The 21,093-nt window shown below is 40.7% G+C and overlaps 1 protein-coding gene across 1 annotated transcript in view; it reads left to right on the top strand.

The window, feature by feature from the left end:
- zgc:162707 (UPF0524 protein C3orf70 homolog B) overlaps positions 1 to 19,766 on the top strand; it is a 135,887-nt gene extending 116,121 nt beyond the window's left edge. Inside the window, exon 2 of the mRNA XM_028807543.2 lies at positions 18,863 to 19,766. Coding sequence (XP_028663376.1) covers positions 18,863 to 19,461 — 599 coding nt within the window. The 3' untranslated portion in view covers positions 19,462 to 19,766. The remainder of the gene's footprint in view (positions 1 to 18,862) is intronic.
- The last annotated feature ends 1,327 nt before the right edge of the window (positions 19,767 to 21,093 follow it).

The following is a 21,093-nucleotide window of genomic DNA, read 5'->3' as shown; positions in this document are numbered from 1 at the left end:
AATAATAGCCATAATAATACCAATAGAAGAAAGTATAGTAGGAAATGCGCCACAAATAGGTTTGGTTGTAGCTACCCCATATAATGAAAGTTGGATTCAGAAATAAGCAATGAAATAGTTTTCCAACACTGAGTTCAAGACAGAACTGATTTATATGAGACAAAATGGTGTTGTTAAAGTCGGCCAGAGGAAGTGAGGTCATCAGGGCCAGGCAGAATTTCCCGTAACTGGTCTGCAGAAGAAAGAGAGAAAGGGTTAGTGCCCTCCGCCACCCTCTTGTACAATATGGAATTACCCTCATCTGAGTCCTTTAGCTGCCTCCAGTGCACACATGTGTGACAACATATATGTATATGTATATATATATTTTTTTGATTCAGTCACCAGCATGATGCATGAGTTATGCTCTTGAATGTCCAGATGAAATGGTCTCTCTCTTTAGTTCTGACATGTCTTGGTCTCTGATCCCACTTTTTAAGCCATTCCCCTTTTGGCCCCTCAGGAAAGCCATATTTATAATAAAATCACTAGTGGGATTCTGGGACATTTAACATAACACACATGTGATTGGCTAGCCATACTAGTGATTGCTGGCTCTGCCCAAAAGCTTTCATCTAGTGTACCATTGTAAAATCTCTTGCTGTGTCAGTTTTCTTTTACCATTAATATGTCAATTAGTTGACTATTTTACATTAAAATGATGACAAATGCCTTGGACAACAAAACAAATGCATTAAAGTTAGAAGTTACTGGTACAATACAGAAAGAATATACAAATGTATTTGGGACATAAATTATTAGACCTCAAGAGAGGATGTTTTCAATGTAAATTGCCTCTGTACATTAGTTATTTAAATTTCCACAAAGGTTCAGTAAATTCCTTTGTAAAGTAGTTCCTGCTTCTTTATTGTTACATTTCAAACAAGTACAATGGCCGACATTTTTTATTATTAATATCAATTTACAAATGCCACAGTGCACACTGGTTAGTGATGTTGCCTCCCAGTTAGAAGGATAAAGGTTTGATTCTCAATCCAGTCACTGTCTGTGCAAAGTTTGCATGTTCTCCCCATGCCCAGATATGTTTTGTCCTGTTCTTTATTAGGTTCATTGGTGACAGTACATCAGCTTAATGTACTGTAAATACACCTCAGGTCGTGCCCTCCATGTGGAGAGCAAAACCGCCCACTGCTAAAGTGACAAATCAGGGCTTCTTTTTCCTTGGGAAGTTCACTTCGATTGAGCTCTGTGAGAGAATGGGTATCTCGTTCAATTTCCAGCTTTTTGTATCTAATGAAGAACTGATGTTTAGAAAATGGGTGATAATAGAATGAATAATGACTGTAGTACATGCTCATTAATCCTGTGATAGACTGGTATCTGACACTGGGTTAAGCTGTGATAGACAATAGGTGTTGTCACGTGTGGGTGCCTGAGGATCACCTTCTTGGCTCTTCTAAGATATGCAATACTGTGCCAGGGCAGGAGGGGGCGCTGTTACTAATCATCTTTCCTGTTTCTTCCAAATCTCCAAGAATGTGCCCAATGAAGGCCCTGTCCGCTGTGGTCAGAGCCCTATAACTGAGAGTGTCAGAAGGAGGTGTCTATCTCAGACATTGACTTTCAAGAGAATGGAGCTCCTAAACGGACCTTCTCAACATGAGCGCACTAAAATTAAGGCAAATTACAAGGTTAATGAGCCTGAGTTTTCGTTTATATGGTGCCATCATGCACCCTTTTTGTTTGCCTATTTCTTGGGTTCCCTTTGAGTTATTTGGACTACGACAGTGGATTAACGGACAAATTAGTTACACAAGTATGGGTTTATGTGTGACTTGTAAAGGACAGAAATGTCACCCATATCTGCTTTCAGATTTGTGCCCTGTGCTGTCAGGACTGGCTGCCTCTAAACTTTTAATGGAATCATGGGTTCACTAAATGGATGTGTTAGCGTTTTGCTGTTCAGGGTGCAATACAACTAACATTAAATTCAAGTCCACAGTAGACAAATAAAAGAGCAGAACGGTATATCACATGAAAAGGCAGGAATGAACTGCAGTTCTGAGCCATCAGGTATGTGACTTCATTCAAGAGGCCAGCTAGTCAGTACTGTAATTACTTGTGCCAGTTAGCTTTTCTGCTGCTGGTTTGTAAATGGAAACAAATCAATTTTTATAAATGAAATGGAATCAAATTGTTCCAGCCTTGCATCAGCTGTTGCTAAGTTACGCTTTGCCTCCCTGTGACCCCGATTAAGATAAGGAAGTTCAAAAAATGGGTGAATGGATGGTAGTACTGATTGTTAAATTCAGAAAAATGACAAAAGATTAAAATCATGCCTTAGTGAGTATTCTTTTAGAGAGCAGAACCAGCTTTGCTGTAGAACATCAAGCGAAAGAGTTTGTCTTTGTCTATGCTAGGGCTTTCTCCATGTTTTAGGAAAAGAGAATGCCGTCATGCAGTAGATCATAGAGTAATGAAGTCACATCGGTTTCTTCCAAAATCAGTAATAGAAATAGTAATATTAAAACTGTGTACTGTAATGGGTTGTTTTGCTTTAACACGGCAACCCACAAAGTAAAAAATCCAACCATTCATTATTAGCCTTGCCTAATCTTGTTCAGGTTAGGCCACCATCAGGGTCCAGGCAGGTACCAGCCCTGGAGATGGCTCTACTCCATTGAAGGACACCCGCACACTTATATTAGGTTATCTTAGAGTCATCAGTGAGCCTACTCGGAAAATCTTTGAGATATGGGAGGAAAACCAGAGGATCTGGAGGGAAAACATCATGCAGAACTACGGGGAAAATGTTCAAACTACGCACAGGTCATGGCCAGATCTGGATATAAATGCTAGACTCTAGAGCTTTAAATCAGTGATGAGTGACACCTGTAACAAAGGAAATGAAGGCAGGAATGAAGTAAATAACTAAGCAGTTAATTTGAACAGCTGAAATTCCCCGTCTTTTGAAGAAGACAACTGCAGCAAATGTCAAGTGAATGTGGTAAAACTTTGAAAAGAAGCTTCCAGTGTCTTTTTCTACGCTCTTAAATGGCATTTTTTTCTATTTATCAGTCACACCTACATAAGGCTTTGTTCACGAAGGATAATCGCTTCTCACTCCTGAAAGCCACTCTAGGGATATTATCACAAACTTATTTCACTGACTCCATTTGCTTTGCTAGCCTTTCTTCTCTGTCTTCGGTGCCTTTGTCAATGTAAAAAAAATATTTAGAACCAACTGAAGAGCTCTGCAAAGATGAAAAGCGAGAACAAGTTTGCAACTTGTCCCAGGAGGGCCTCTGTAGAGCATCTTCATAAAGCTTTACCGGATTTCGCTCCACGGCTGTTTGGTTCTGCTTGTTAACGCTGTCTAATCTGATGTTCGCCGTGGTTTTAGTCAGCATGGACATAAAATGGAAAGAGCAGAATCTCACCAGAAGGAGAGCTCAAAAGTTACCAAAACCTTATCAATCCATTCTTTTAAATTTGAACCCCTAGTACTGCCCTGGCCTCGAGTATAATCTTTCAGTTTTGTGGTAGAAAGTAAGAAAATAAATTTTAAATGGCCAAGAAGGTCCTACCTAGAGGACTTCACCACAGAATTCATGCCTACATCTTCAATCATTTTTAGGATTAAGCCGATGGGGCCTCAGCCTGCCCTGTGGTGGGTTGGCACCCTGCCCGGGATTGGTTCCTGCCTTGTGCCCTGTGTTGGCTGGGATTGGCTCCAGCAGACCCCCGTGACCCTGTGTTCGGATTCAGCGGGTTGGAAACTGGATGGATGGATGGATGGCCTCAGCCTGCCCCAACAACACTGGGCACTAGGCAGGACTAACCCAGGTCCATATCTCTCAGTGTGATAACATTCATCTATTACTGATATTCATATCCTAAGTGATTGCATCCTATATAGCCATAGCATCAGGGTACCAACCAATCACCATGGGCCATTTCGCACACTGGCGTGGGTCCAAAGTAGGGAAAACCAGTTTAACTGCCATTTAGTAAGGAAGATGGAAAAAGAATGTTTAAAAATATAAACAAGATGTGGTTGAGACCACCAGTTAGCCTTAGACCAGTGTTTCTCAACCTCAGTCCTGGGGACCCACTGTGGCTGCAGGTTTTTGTTCCAACCAGCTTCTGTTTTTAATTGGACTCCTGGGCTAATTAAGTGAACTGTTATTTCCCAAGTTCTGTGTTTTGGGAACAATATAGAAATTAGAAAACTAAGTTTGGTTAAAAAGAAATATATATATATATATATATATATATATATATATATATATATATATATATATATATATATATATATATATTAAAATGTATCCAGAAGTTATATGGGAATAATGTATTTTTTTCTTTTTAACAATATATTCATCTTGATTTTCATTCTATTTTTCTAGTTGCTCAAATTGTTTAATTAATCCATTATTTACTAATTAGTGGATCTGATGCTAAAGTAGTTGCAGCCTGTGCTTATTCAGTGTTGTTTGCCAGCGTGTCTGCTCTGCTTATTTTTAATTCTCATTAATAAGATAAAACAAAGGGGAAAAACTGCAAAGAGAAAGGGCAAAATATGATGAAATCAACAAAAGAGAATTAAGCATTTAAATCAGTGCTATCAGGTGTTGTCACTGATTAGGAATCTGGTTGGAACAAACACCTGCAGTCACAGGGGGTCCCCAGGACCGAGGTTGAGAAACACTGCCTTAGACCAGGGGTAGGCAGCGTCGGTCCTGGTGAGCCGCAGTGGCTACAGGTTTTCATTCCAACCCAATTGCTTAATTAGAAACCAATCATTGCCAATCTCAGACCTTATTTAATTTTATGGCTTGTTAGTCTGTGCAATGTAAGGCTCTTATATCGTAGATTTTTTTCCTTTCCAAAGATATCATCCAAATGATATGAAGCCTAAAACAGATCATTTTCAGTCTGTCACATTTTTCTATTAAGTGTTTTATTAAATCAAACAGTGCATGATGAACACACACAGATGTAATTGGAAAAAAGCTAGCTGGAGAACTGCTGGCTGCTTTATCTTTTACATCTTATTGCTAATAAGGAGCAATTAAAACACTGAATGCAGCAGTTTAAGATTGAAATAAGCAATTAAGGTTGGAGAACCTTAACAAGCGAGACCACTAAAATGAAGCATCAAAATGTCACTTAAGCAATATGTGCTTCATCAGCAATAATTGAGTTCTCGTTAAGGAACTGGGTTGGAACAAAAACCTGCACATACTGCGGCTCACCAGGACCGACGTTGCCTACCCCTGCCTTAGACCAGTGGTCCCCAAACTTTTTGACAGCAATGACCACTTTATTAGATGCAGGCGGGTGTTCAGTTTTATACACAAATTTACATAACATTTCTGTTATTAATAAGTTATTAAGCAGTTCACAAACGTTTGCAACCCGAGATTTTTTTCTTTTTTTGCATATAACAAAGACATATGCTTTGCATTTGCCATTCCAACAGATTGCACATCACAAATATTAACACTGCTATCTTTGTTTCTTGTCTGCCGTTTCTATAGGAGGGTGACAATGAGTTAAATTCCAATGGATGTTTTTCAAATGTTGACAAGCAATAAGCAAAAGGTATCACCGAAAACCACAGAAAACAAAAACAGCAAAAAAAAAAAAAAACCAGTACGAGGAAAGTTCGAAGAAAGAGTTTTTTTTTACAATGTTTCTGTTTGGGGATCGTTGTGCAAACGTGCACAACTGAGCTGCGACCACTGATCTAACTGCTCTGTGGATGATTGTTCAAGCATTTCAAGGTCACTTCGTTGTAATGAAAGCATCTGCTGAATGTTCTTCGTAGTAACGCGATTTCTGTAGACTCGTGTCATATGGGGAAACTGTCGGGACCATAAAAATACTTTGTTGTAATACTCTCTCACCTCGGTCTCTTACCAATAGATTACACACAGAAATATATGATGTATGGCCTGTTCTGTCCACCATGCTACCATTCTTTGATAATATATTAGTAAATTTCATATTGCAGATTAATTCTGTCTGAGTACGAATACAAGCAATCGAATTCAATAAGCTACATTTTAAAAAGATGGTATACGGGCATACAGTATTATCCACGTTAATAGAAGGACAAATGTCTGTTTGTCTGTGTATCTCTGTGTCCATTTGGTTGTTATGTCTCTGTTATATGGAGCGTGAGATCGACAGGAGGATCGGTGCGGCATCTGCAGTAATGCGGGCGCTGCATCGGTCTGTCGTGGTGAAAAAGGAGCTGAGCTGCAAGGCGAAGCTCTCAATTTACCAGTCGATCTATGTTCCTACCCTCACCTATGGTCATGAGCTATGGGTAGTGACCGAAAGAACGAGATCGCGAATACAAGCGGCTGAAATGAGTTTCCTCCGCAGGGTGTCTGGGCTTTCCCTTAAAGATAGGGTGAGAAGCTCAGTCATCCGGGAGGGGCTCAGAGTAGAGCCGCTGCTCCTCCGCATCGAGAGGAGTCAGATGAGGTGGCTCGGGCATCTGATCAGGATGCCTCCTGGACGCCTCCCTGGTGAGGTGTTCCGGGCACGTCTAACCGGGAAGAGGCCCCGGGGAAGACCCAGGACACGTTGGAGGGACTATGTCTCTCGACTGGCCTGGGAACGCCTTGGTATTCTCCTGGAAGAGCTAGAAGAAGTGGCCGGGGAGAGGGAAGTCTGGGCATCTCTGCTCAAGCTGCTGCCCCCGCGACCCGACCTCGGATAAGCGGGAGACAATGGATGGATGGATGGATATATGCCATTTGGTATGGGATTTGTAAAAGCAGTGCTAATGTTTGTGATGCATCATCTGTTGCAATGAGAGATACAATGTATTTCATTACTAAATGCACTACAAAAAATCATTCCAACAGACAGTGCACTGCAAATGTTAACACTGAGATCTACATTGAATTAGATTTTAATCCATCTTAAACAGTTAGCACACTAGTTTATTATTTTTTTTAGCTTCTGTAAAAAGCTGAATTTCCCCCTTGGGTCAAATGAAGTATCTATCTATCTATCTATCTATCTATCTATCTATCTATCTATCTATCTATCTATCTATCTATCTATCTATCTATCTATCTATCTATCTATCTATCTATCTATCTATCTGATACACAATAATGGTGAAACGTCTTACACAAGTGTTGAAGTGCAAACAGTTGTAGATAATAATGCACAAATGTTAAAGATGTCTCTGATTATCCAAAGATGTATTAAGCAAGGTAACACAACATAAGGCAAACTGCTGTCTCAAAAGGCGCAGCTGATTGGTCCCCATAATCAAGAGAGTTGCAAAAGAACAGAAAGCAGTGAAATTGCTGTTTTTTTTTTCTTCTTCCTTTCATTCATTGCTTTATCATGACGCTGCGGCTGTTCATGCAGTATGCAGTCCCTTGGTATTAAGTACAGACACTTCTACAAAAGAGGCTGCCTAAGCATAATCTTTGAAAATCCACAGGAGTTGACTTACTGTATGTATCAAATGAAGAATAAATTCATAGCAGAAATCACTTGAGCACTCAGGGGGCTTTGCTCAGAATAGGATTGCTACCAGAAATAGAGACAGAAGATTAGAGTCAACTGGAAATGATGGAGTAATGGAGCAGCTTGCAGCCTTGGTCCTCACCCTCATATTTGTAAGCAGTGGTGAGCAATTACTTCATTTTGTACTCCTGGAGTTCTGGAGGGTTTGGTAATGCAATTGAGCAGAATAAAAAAAGGTTACACTCATATCCAATCAGAGCTTTGTAGGTGTTTGGGATGGCTAGTATTATAGCTCTTGTCAGATTTTGACATTAGTCAACTTTGACTTTATATATGATCGGTCAGATAAATCTGTGAATATATTTAAAATATGTTAAAGTAACAATTGTAATTTTCACATGTCAGAAGTAGTTTTAGCACTTCTTCCTCACAGGGCTGGTGTCCTGCAGTCAAATCCCATGCCTACTCACTGTCTTAATATCTCTCTTTTCTCCCACATTGAAAAGATATGCAGGTTGAGGTGATTGGCAAGTCTAACACGTGACTTGGGGGAGTGGGTTGTGTGCCCTGTGATGGGATGGCGTCACATCTACGGTTGATTTCTAGTTTACTCCTGCACTGCTGGCTCTGGTTCCTTCAAGCCCCGAATTCCCTTAATGGAGCCAAGGCCCTGTTTTGTTGAGTTTCTTTTTTAATCACTTATTCCTACTTACCTATACATTCAGTCAAGTGCAGAATTAACATTTTTAGTATTATATTATTTTATAGCAATTACAATGATAATTTATTAAGAACATAAGACATTTGACAATTGAAAAGAGACCATTCTGTCCATCAAGATTGATTGTTTAGCTAAGAGCTAGCCTGTCCTAATATCTCATTTAGATTCTTCTTGAAGGTTGTCAAGGTTTCTGCTTCAGTTACAGGACTTGGTAGTTTGTTCCAAATTCCCACAACTCTTTGCATACAGAAGTGCATATACTGTATTCCTAAATGCACGTGTCCTTAATTTCCACTGTTGTCCTCAAATATGTGATCATACTTAATCTGAAAGAATTCTGATGGATCTACTTTTATCAGTACCTTTGAGGATCTATATATATAATTCACTAAGCCGACAGAACAAGCAAGACAACCATGGGATACACACGGCATAGCCACGTCCGCCAACTCACAGAGACCCACCCACCAATGCTAAGACCATGGGATACGGTGACAACTCACAGAACCACGCCCACCAACAATTCACTAAGCAGCCGACCATGGCACACGCACGACAGAGCCACGCCCGACAACAGTTCGAGCGAGAGCAAAAGCATTTGCCAAGAATGTTTTCATTAATCAAGAACGAAAGTTGGAGGTTCGAAGACGGTCACATACTGTTGTAGTTCCGACCATAAACGATACCGACTGGCAACCGGGTAACCAAAGTCTTTGGGTTCGGGGGGGGAGTATGGTTGCAAAGCTGAAACTTAAAGGAATTGACAGAAGGGCACCACCAGGTGTGAAGCCTTTCGCTTAATTTGACTCAACACGGGAAATCTCACCTTGCCCGGACACAGAGAGGACTGACAGATTGATAGCTCTTTCTTGATTCTGTGGGTGGTGGTGCATGGCCGTTCTTAGTTGGTGGAGTGATTTGTCTGGTTAATTCAGAAAACGAACGAGTCTCCCGCCTGCTAAACAGTTACGCAACCCAAGAGCATCCAACTTCTTAGAGGGACAAGTGGCTTTCAGCCACGTGAGATTGAGCATTAACAGGTCTATGATACCCTTGGATGTCCGGTACTGCACGCGCGCTACACTGAATGGATCAACGTGTGTCTACCCGGCACAGAGAGACATGGGTAAGCCGTTGAACCCCATTCGTGATGGAGATCGGGGCTTGCAATTGTTCCCCACGAACGAGGAATTCCCAGTAAGTGCGGGTCATACACTCGCACTGATTTCGTCCCTGCCCTTTGTACACACACCCCCCTCGCTACTACCATGGTCGGGTAACTTGTTGGATTATATATAGAAAAGGAGCCAGAACCGCAAAGAACAATGAAAAGACAACGTGGCTCAGAGGTGCATGTGGACTGTAGCAGAGACAAAAGCGACTGAGGCGGTGTTTGGAAAATTAACAGTCAACGTGACTCACAGGTGCATGTGGACTGTACACAGATGAAAGCGACTCAGGTGAGGAGTTGGGGGTGGGCACATGAGCAGGCAGTGAGTATTGAACGATGACTAAGAGATGACTAAGAAATCAGCAGACTAGAATGGCAGGGGGGCCAGGACAGAGGGGGCGGAATGGGCATCCTTCCCCTCTCCCCCCGTCCCGCCCTCCGCGCCCAAGCTCCGTCCAGCCCCGTCCCTCGCTCTGGGAGGTGGAGGCACGACGGCGGTCCTCCAGTTTTCAGTCACGGACAATTGTATGTTGGTTCGTAGCGTGCATTGTTGCAATGTTACTTTTCTTGGTGGTTTATTAAATTACAGATTTTTCAAAATGTTCATTTTTTTCCCTGTGCTTAAAAATCATTAAAAAAGTGGCGTGATTATGCGGCGTAGCTAGTTTTGAATAATTTGTAAATTTCCCATGCAGCCTCATCTGACCAGGTTTAGTTCTCTTGAGTCTGTCAGAGTAGGACATGTCCTTTGGTCCTGGGATGCACTTGATTGCTGTTCTTTGTGCAGTTTCAAGTGCTGCTATGTCTTTCTTGTAGCGTGGTGATCAGAACAGCACACAATACTCCAGATGCAGTCTTACTAGTGCATTATATAGTCTGCCTTTTTAATCACATCTGCACATTAAATATATTTCAAGATATTTTTGCATAAATTGTGGTCTTCTGAGAAGATACCTAAAAATAGGGGTTGGAAAAAAATAACAGAAAGGTGTAACAATATCAAGGATCTAACAAGGAGTAGGGCCACCCTTTGCCTTTGAAATGGATTCTGTCCTTCTTGAAATGCTGTCATACAAGTCCTGAAAAATTTGTAGTAGGATGCTGCATAATTTTTTTAGAACTCACTTTTATCGAAGGCCAAAAATAACATTTTATGCACTCGATGCAGAATTATTAACAGCTCCTACCACATTTTCTTTATAAAGACACACATCAGCACATCATCATCTCATAACTGGCTAAAGTTTTGAGTTTCGAGTATTTTTCCCTCCAGCCATTCTAGCTGTAGACCGTCCTCAAGAAACTGTGACACAAAGACACACACACATACAGACAGACACACACCTATCATCGAGATCCATTGAAAACCAGAGATTGAAATTTTTGACAAATCTAAAGCTTTCACTCCTCCCCCATAGATGATAGGTTATGGTTGGGTAAGGTGCAAAGTGAAAAGATAATTTGGTCAGCCAGAAATGGCATTTTTGTGGTCAAATTGCATTTAGAGTGACAAGGTTCACCTTTAATATGTTTAGTTTTCTTTTTATTTTTGTGAAAAAATGCAGTTTTTTGTTAATTGCTTTTTTTTGTTTTGTGGACCAAGTAACAAATCAACAGTAACACATAAAGGCACTGAAGTGGGAAGGTGCAATGTCTGCTGAAAAACGTGAACGCAGCATTATTTTGATAAGGTGTAAATGTTTCACAGCTAAATTTTATACAGATACAACCTATATGTGAAATGTATGTTTGTGAGGAAACTAATGGTACATACTGTATGTAACATGTTCATGTGGGCCACTTTAAAAAGGTTTAAGGGCCATATTCAGCCCATGAGACCTTGAGTTTGAGACCCCTGTTCTAGAAAAAAAACCTTTCATCTCTTACTGGAATGAGGGAGGTGGAAGTCCACTTCATACTCTGTGCTCCAGAACTTCCAATAAAGGTTCAATGATGTTCACACCTGATGATTGGAGACACCATGGAAGTCATTGGAGTTCAACCAATGAAACCACTCTTGAATTAGTGTAGCAGCGAGTATGGGGACATTACATTCTGAAATTTTGGAAGATAATGAGGGAACCTGGTCCTGTAACCTGGCCTCATATTCCTAGGCCATTGTGCAACCATATAGAGGACAGAGAAAATAATAACTCCGATGAGATGGCTACCACTGCCATTACAGAATCCCACCATGTTTAACAGTTAGCTTTTGCCAAATGAAATGAATGTAGGAAATAGGATGAGAGATGATTCATCAGATCATGTTACTTTCTTCCATTGCTCAGGGGTCCAGGTTTTGTGTCCCTTACACCAGATTATGTGTCTTTGTGCATTATCATTGGGGACAAGCTGTTTCCCAATGTCAATCCTGCCATAAATTCCTGCTTTATGACACTTGTACCTTGCAGGTTTTGATGAGGCTGAGTCACAGAGTTACTGACTCAATACTGTGATATATTCTGAGGTTGTACTTTTGTGACATTTAGCAATTATCCTGTGAGGTGTCTGCATATCCCTGTTGCTAAGCTTTGACTTGTGAACACTGTTTCTCTTTATTGATACAGTTTTTCCATGTTTGGTGAATGCTGTCATAGTTTTTGAGTCTATTCCTCTTGATACATGAAGGAATTCTGCAGCTTTTGTGACTGAATCGCTTGCTTTTCGAGATGCGACTATTTGGCCTCTTTGGAACTGCTAGTTACCTCACATTGCTTTGAAAACTCATATCAAGATGTTCATTGTCAGACCTCTTTTATAGGTGACACCTACTGCTACCTTTGCAACTGCATTTATAATTGAGATTTATTTACTTCAAAGTTATTGTTTTATCCACCCCCTGCATCTCATAATAACTGTCCATGTAGTTATGAAACCAAAAGACATTCCAATTCCTGTTTTAGGTAGGACTTTCCTTCTATTAGGTTTTATTATTACTATCTTATACCTTAAAGTTATTTTAGGAAATCCATCTATTATCAGGTCCCACTCACTCCAGGTATATGGTTTCTGGAGACATGAGGTTTTAGCCTAGTAGCATCAGGCACAACATCCAAGCCAACCCCAGATGAATCTCTGGGCAATACTTTAAAATGCACTTGAAGATCCTTAAAGACTGTACAGTAAATGCCATCCAGGCCAATGTACAACCACTGTAAGCTTGCTTACTTGCTGTTATCCACAGACATACACTTGGGAACGCAACACTGAAAATGATGGGTCAAGTGTTATGGAGGTAATAAAACTTTAGTAAAATGAGTCCTTGAACGTTAACAGCTGATTTTGATACAGAGGACATAAGGAGAAGGGGGATTACCCAGAAATGAAGGGAAACTCCTCTCAGGTGCCATCACAAAGTCTTCCTTACTCACAATTTGTAGAGTGAGAATTCTGGTAAATGCATATCACCTATTTTTAATATGTTTCACCTTGGTATCTGGTTCTACTGATAACCAAAAGACATAAGACAAATCAGATCTGTTACTAAGGGATGTGCACACAGTTAAAATTAAGAGGCCACAGAAAGAGCAACAAGTACACCAGACTGCTGTTGACTTCCTGCAGGGAAATGGGATGTGGCTACAGGAGTGTGGCTGGAGGACAGACTGGAATACAGCCTTGTGGAAAAAGAGCAGGGGACAGGAAATGTTCCAGTCTCACACTGAATGTAGCCATTGGGTTTTGTATACTGAATATTCATTCACAAAGTCACACGAAAGTTTTATTATCATCAATGGCTGTGGAACTCCTGTCAAAGAGAATACAAAAATGATGTTTCTGTTAAAGTTTCAAATTAATTTCTAGAAAGGCTGCAAGCCTCTCTGAAAGGGCTGTACGCTTTGAGCTAATGGGGCCTGTGAAGTTTGAGAGTGTTATGTTAAAGAAACATTTCTACATAATTTAATTAAAATGATAACAAATCACCTACTAAAGAAAACTGAACTCAATTTTCTTATGGAAGTTTATGTTGATTACAATTTCAATAATTCAAATCACACTTTCTGAGGAACCTTTTAGTGGCTTGACGGTAGTTTGTTTTCCTGTTCTTTTCATTTACATATTATGAGCCATAGTTCATAATATGTAAATGAAAAGATAGTGATAGTGTTTTTCCAGTGAGCTTAAATTCCTTAGCGTTATGGTTACCTCTGGGAAAATGTTTAATTTATTTCAACAAGAAAAAATATTATTACCTGTAAAAGAAAAATGTGAATACCAAAATGTGTAATAAATCTGCTCTAATGATGCAGATTAAGTACACATTTTGACTGAGTAACTAGACAGAGGATGCAAAAAGAAAGGTTGGGGTGCCAACTGCGTATCCCCGTTTAACGTGTAGGAAAAAAACAAAAAGCGTGTCCTCTTGGTACTTAATTAGAGGCTATATTAACCTGTGGTATGGCATTTCTTTCTCCATTGAGTCTTCTAGTCCAAACTAAATGCCTCCTTCCAGGGTCCACATGTTTTATGGTGTCCCAGGCAGAAGGGGCAGAGCCTTCTTTGGACCTTTTGGGTGGGGCTAGCCAAGTCCTTAGGCACCTTGTCGGAACTGCAGTGGATAGAGAAGAAGTGGTTAGCGCCAGCACCTCCTCATGTTCCAAGGTGCTCCATGTCGCATGAAGCTCGCCATCTCAAGACCTGGAAGGTGGTCCCATGGCGCACATGTGTGACAACGTAAATCATGTGGCATGTTTTGAAACAGTTACCATCGCACAACCAGTCCTCACACTCAGGACTGTACAATCATGATTCTTTGCACACTTTTCTTATAATATTTTTTCTGTTCCTTGCATATGAGATGGTAGAGTGCCAGTGCCTGATCTGCATGATTGACGTGTCCATTTTGTCACTGTATGCTACCACAGCGCAAGGCTTAATGACTTCCTCATATCCCCGACACAAACATTGACAGTTTCTGTGTTGTGAACTGCACTTAGGAGGCTAACTTTCTTGTCTTTCCACTTGATCGATTTCATTTTGACTTTTTGCCATGTAGGTACTGCACCCTCCTGCAGTGTTACATGACTGTCAAAGTAAAACCAGATCTCAACAATGATGTCTAAATTAATGACAAACATAATACACAACATAAGTCAGTATTTAGTGAATGCACCTTTTGCAGTAATTCCAGCTTTGGGTCTGTGTTCACAGGTGCCTATCAGCTTTGCACTTCTAGACACTGACTATTTTTTTCTACATTCTTCTTTGCAAAACAGCTCAAGCTCTTATAGGCTTCATGAGAATCGTGAGTGAATAGTCTTTTTCAAGTCCAGACACAAATGTGACTGAGATTTGGATTCTGACTTTGCCATTAACGTTGTTGTTTTTGAGCCATTCCTGTGTAGCTTTGGCTTTATGCTTGGGATCTTTTGTTTTGATTCAAAACATATCTTCTCCCAAGCTGCAGGTTCCTTGCAGACTGCTTAAGGTTTTCCTCCAGGGTTTCCTTGTATTTTACTGCACTAAATTTAGCCCTCACAAGACTTTCAGGGCCTACTGCAGAGAAGCAAGCACTGCCAAAGGATGATGGTACAACCACCATGCTTTATGGTGGGAATGGTATGTTTTTGATAACGTGCAGTGTCAAAACATATTGTTTAGTCTGATGGCCAAAAAACTCAATTTTGGTTTAATCAGACCATAGCACCTTCTTCCAGCTGACTTCTGAGTCTCCCATGTGCCTGTCATGCTGATTTTTTTAACGTTACTACACTTATATAAAGGTGCGACTAGTGGAGCACCCAGGTAACAGTAGTTGTATGGACAACAATCTCATCCACTGTTGCTTCTGACTCCTTCAGAGTTCTTATAGGTCTCTTGGTGGCCTCCCTGACTAGTCATCTTCTTGCCAATTGCTTAGTTTCTGTGCACGGCTTGCTCTAGGTAGATTTACAGCTGTGCCATACTCTTTCCATTTCTTAATGATTTATTATTTTGGACTCCAAGGGATATTCGGTGACTTAGATATTTTCTTGTCTCCATCCCCAAATTCTGCTTTTCCATTACCTCTTCACAGAGGTGCTTGGAGTGTTCTTTTGTGTTTGTTGCATATGTTAGGCCACCATACTGACTTGCCCTAAGTTGGACCTTCCAGAAAAGGTGCATTTTGTACTACAATTAATTGAAATCCTAGAGAGGAGATCCTCATTGAAGTAATTCTGCGACATTTAAAACTGACTGGCTGCACCAGCCATGCTTTAAGTGTCTCACATTAAAGGGGGTGAATGTTTATGTGATCAGTTATGTTGTGCTTTATATTTGTAATTCATGTATACCACTTTGCAAAGATCTGCTTTCACTTTGACATTAAAGAACCTTAACTGTTGATCAGCATCGAAAATCCAAATTAAATCCACTGTGATTCAATGTTGTACAACAAGAAGGTGTGAAAACTTCCAAGGGGTAAATATTTTTAAATAGCAGTGTTTATTAATGATTAGAAACAGCCTTCTTGGAAGTTGGCTGTCAATAACATAGCGCAGCCTCTTTCAAAAGAGAAAAATATATCAGAATTCAACATTTCAGTAGCTGGAAATGTCAACTACACAAGAGTCCATTCTTGCACATTAGCTGGAGTGCCTCCATCTTTGCATTGTTTTGTAGCAGAAGGCCTGCTGACCTGTAGCCCACCCTGTGTGTCAAGCTGTCTCTTCCACATCTTGAAGAGCTGTATTTCACCTTGGGGTTGTCTCTGAAGCTGTATTTCCTCCCGGAGATGTGCTTGTTTAGTTAACTTAGTCTGTGGCCTTCTGATAAGCGACTGTGCTCAACAACATTGACTGGCAGCTAAATTATTCCAGCAGCACACAGTGAACACTCTCAGTGGTCATGTAAGCAATAAATGTCATTATGTTTGATTCAAATGATCCTGCTCCAATTATAGCCAAGATCTTTTCTGGAAGATGCAGTGTTTTTTTTTAAATGAATATGTTTTTCTGTGCAGCAGAGCAGACTCTGAACGCGTACAGCAAGTGCTGTTTGCTCGTTTGCCTTAAAAGATGTAAGGTATTTATATTCGTTTGCCATGTCCATTAGCTTAGTAATGATTATACATCCATTTATTATTAAACCCACTGAACACAGCTCAACCAAGCTCACAATCACATAGTGGCCACTGAACCTAACTGCATGTCTTTGAGAAGTGAAGCGGAGAACTGGAATGCCCAAGTGAAATCCACACAGACAACTGGAGAACATGCAGACTCTACCATGACAAGGGCTGTCCAGACCTTGAAGCGGCAGTGCCGATATTGTCATCCTGGATTTCAGCAGTGCAATACTTCTTAAAACCTGACCAGGAACGTCAATGGCTTTAACGCTTTCCTTTCTATTCCATTGCATACTGTAAAAATAAATAAGAAAATACGACCGTTGTCTGCACTTAAGTACCAAATTACGTGAATATTTGTCTCAGTAATTTTACCATCATAAGTAATTCTTGAAGTTGTGGCTGGGTGCCGGAACAATCAAAAGACTGCCAGAAGAAAATCTGGGGCATCAACTAGTTCAAAGCAAAATAAAAAAATGAAACGCCCATCTTGGTGTCATTGCCCTTGTCTTTGGGTGGAAATTTATAACAGAAAAACTTGGCTTCTTCGACGTGGGGTCACTATGATCGGGAGGTCCATCCGGTAGTTCACCGTTGCACTTAATCATGATTTGTGCTTTTGTATTATTTTTCCTATACTGTATTTGTCTTTACCATTTTTATCACTATCTTATATATAAACGTCTACGTGCGGAAGTGTGTGTGTTTGTCCATCCCAGAAGTGAGAGATGGTGTCGGGGTAAGTGCTCCACCTCTGAGGATACACAAGCGAGTCCAGCACGTTGTCAAAACGAAACCTCAGAAGAAAGAGTCACTCACTTAGTGGCTAATACAGAAGCAAGGTGAGCACATCTGCAAACAGTATCCCTTTTACTTTTCCTCCTGCCGCCAATACACAAACGATGTGAGCATGTTGGCAAAATGAAACCTCCTAGGAGAGAGATGCCCAGAGTAGTTCCTTTCAATTACCCGACATCTCTATATTTCAATTTTTTTTTCTGACAATTTCAATAGTTTCTAGGACCCCATGCTTTTTACAGCATGGGCTTACACAGCTAGTGGAATATAATTATATTACTGGGAAACATGTTGGAGCTGTGGTGAGCGCTTGTACCTCTTAGCTCCCAATTCCTTATTTCAGATACGCCCTGGGCTCCGTTCATGTGGGATATTAGATGTTCTCCTTTTGTCCGCATACATGAATGCATGAATGTCTGGCCAGGAGTGGTATGTGAGTGAGCCTATGGTTGCAGTCCGATGGCACACTCTTGTGCTCAATTCTGTGCGATAGATAACAGCTGACCATGACCCTAAACTTCCATCCATCCATCCATTTTCCAACCCGCTGAATCCGAACACAGGGTCACGGGGGTCTGCTGGAGCCAATCCCAGCCAACACAGGGCACAAGGCAGGAACCAATCCTGGGCAGGGTGCCAACCCACCACAGGACACACACAAACACACCCACACACCAAGCACACACTAGAGCCAATTTAGAATCACCAATCCACCTAACCAGCATGTCTTTGGACTGTGGGAGGAAACCGGAGCGCCCGGAGGAAACCCACGCAGACACGGGGAGAACATGCAAACTCCACGCAGGGAGGACCCGGGAATCGAACCCAAGTCCCCAGATCTCCCAACTGCGAGGCAGCAGCGCTACCCACTGCGCCACCGTGCCGCCCCGACCCTAAACTTGATAAGTGAAAACAAAAATGGATAATGTTACAGGGAGATGTTGAAACCCATCATGATCTTACACTTCTGCAGAGTGTTGCAATGAGTTCTGGTGTCAAATCAAGGGATGGCCATGGTGTCTGTGAAGTTTTCACTTTCTCCTCATCTTCACTGGTTTGCTTTCACATCCCATGGAAATTCATGTTAGGTGAATTGACCCTCAATGGGTGTGTGGTTGACTATTCAGGACTAAGTTTTGCATTTGGTGCTACCATATAGGTCCAGGCAGCCACTGACACAGCAGGACCAGAAAATAGGTGGAATGCCTTGATTAATAAAAATGTTAGGAGCTTTACACTAGTAAATGTCAATGGACTGACTGTCAGATGTGACATAATAAGGAGTTCATTAAATGTGTTTCTATGGAGTTTTTCTGGAGGCTCCGTTTTCATGCCAAAATATAAATACATGCTGTCAATGAATTTTACAGTGCGACTTTTGTATTGCTTGAAAAAGCTCATAGTTTGAAATTATGCTGTACTTCTTGAAATGTGCATTTTGCTTGAAGTCTTTGCACTTCTGAATTTGATGACCAGAAAATTACAATTCATCTGTCTTCTTACTATCGGTTTCATCTTGATTGTGATAAAGCATTTCCTAGCTTCTTCTGCTGACAGAAAATAATGTCATTTTTATGTACATTCTTCCCTTTACTAACATATTCGTCTTTGTATTTTTTAGGTAAATATGTCTATCAGCCCATGACCCCTGTTGGACAGCTGCCAAGCACTTGCGTTCCAGCTAAACCTGCAGATTTCACCGATACCATTGATCTCTCATCCTCGCTAATGGAGCGTTTTTTAAAAATGGCTGACTTCTTTAAAGCACCAGTCTACCCAGAGTCACCCAAGTACTGCCTCATCTCAGACCTCTTTATTGATGACTATCAAGTGAAACGAATTAATGGGAAGATGTGTTACGTGCAGAGGCCACCATCCTTGCCTTCAATTTCTCCACAGTCCCAGGCACCGGGCGTCCGACCATCGGCCACTGACACACCAACTTCTTCTGTGGAAGTGTCCAGCAAAAGCGGCAGCGAACAAGTGACTGTGCCCAAAATGGACCACTGTTCCTCCCCCTCCAGCTCTGAGGATTCAGGCATCAATGCCTTGGGTTTGCATTATCTGGAATCTTGTGAGGACGATTCTGAGGATGAAGATGACCTGAGTTCTGATGAAGACTCAAGTCCAGGAAGTATATGGGACCAGGAAGACTGTTCAGTCCTTTCACCTTCAAAATCAACTGTGGAAATCATTGAAAAGATTGAAACAACTGTGTGATTTGCGACAAGCAGAATGGCTCATTAAAGTGCTGAGTTTTTTAGCAAAATGTGGCACACGTGACAGGCAGTCGCTGTGCTGCCAGGGTCGGCCTTTGTGCTGTGACAATATTTTTTTTTAGCTTTCCAGTTTAGATGTTCCAGACTGGGGACACATTAACCTGGGCATTTTTTGCTGATATTTGCAGTTCATTATTTCACGCATGGTATGTTCTCACTGCATGTCGTTTCCTATATCACTCTACCATTATATCAAACCAAATGTTATGTCTTATTGTAACTACTATGATAAAGTCATTAACACACCGTGTCACGCTTATTGTTAACATTTGTTGGGTGTGTCTGGGGTGAAGGAACTATCACTCCTTGCCCTTTGTGGTACAGTGTGGATGAGAAGGCATTTTCACAGATTCTCACTTTGGCTGCCACAAGAATGGAAAATCTGGCTGGGGAACAGAAAAAAAGGATTTAAGAAAATTATATTATGAAAGCGTAATAAAGAAAATTTCATTGGAAAAGGAGCAAACACCCAGGAGGACACGTTGGTGATAATTTAATGGGCTTTTTGCTAGTGAAGAATTGAAATAGTAGTTGCCATGTTTTTTTAATTTTAGTCAAGCACAGGCTCAGCGAAATGTTCACAGCATGGTGTTCATGAAAGATGTTTATAAAAATGTTAGTATGCGATTGTCATAATCAATCCTTCGTATATATTTTACATTGATGTATTAGAACTGAACGGTGCAAAAATTTATTGCCTTCTTTTGTAACAAAGAGACCACCAAATCATGACTTCCATGTCTTAAGTATTATCAAGTGTTTTATATGGGATGTTATCCCACCATGTCCTCCCATTCCTGGTAGGTTTTGCATTTTTCCACCACTGAAGTTTAAACAAAGCAAATTTAATGTTATGACTCAATGGTTTGATCTAGATAACGAAAGTTTTATTGTTTGTGGTCAGAATGCTCGTCTTCTCGTAGGATGAGTCCTAGAATTCTAGGTGCCAGTTAACCTATAATGGAAAAAAGTGTCTTTAGATAATGGAATGGATGGCTGTGCTTTTACACATCTGAACATTCACTGATGGGCCTAGAAATGCTCAGGATCACCCATGTGTCTTTAAAACAGCCTAATCTAACACAACATGGCAAAGGGCCCAAATCAGCCTTGTTCTGGTCACCAGTAGCATCTAATACTTTTATAGATCATTATTGTCACTTGTGGAAATGTTACTTTTAATTGTATATTGATCAATACTTGATGTACATTCAAATAAATCCTTTCATTTATCCATTTTCAAACCTGGTTAATCCAAGTCTGGGCCACACAGGGTACAGCCGTGAGCAGGATCAAATTCTGGATGGACACCAGAAGCATCTGATAAGTGTGATTTGTAAGTGTCTAATAATCTAGGATTATATTGCACCTAAAACTCCAGTCTGTTGATGTCATTAAGACAAGACTTGTGATATATAGTCCAGTACCTAATGGGTGTCACGACTGTAATTATTCCTTCTCGTATTTGGTAAAGGATGGACTTGTGTAGGGTTGAATGTTTTTGGGCACTGAAACGTCAATGGATTTAGCGGCAAACCAAATGCTTCAATTTAATTTTGACATTTTACCCAGC

Source organism: Erpetoichthys calabaricus, chromosome 8 (assembly GCF_900747795.2).
Source record: "Erpetoichthys calabaricus chromosome 8, fErpCal1.3, whole genome shotgun sequence".
Lineage (NCBI taxonomy): Eukaryota > Metazoa > Chordata > Cladistia > Polypteriformes > Polypteridae > Erpetoichthys > Erpetoichthys calabaricus.
The sequence above is the reverse complement of the archived record's forward strand: the minus strand, read 5'-3'. Positions and strand labels throughout refer to the sequence as shown.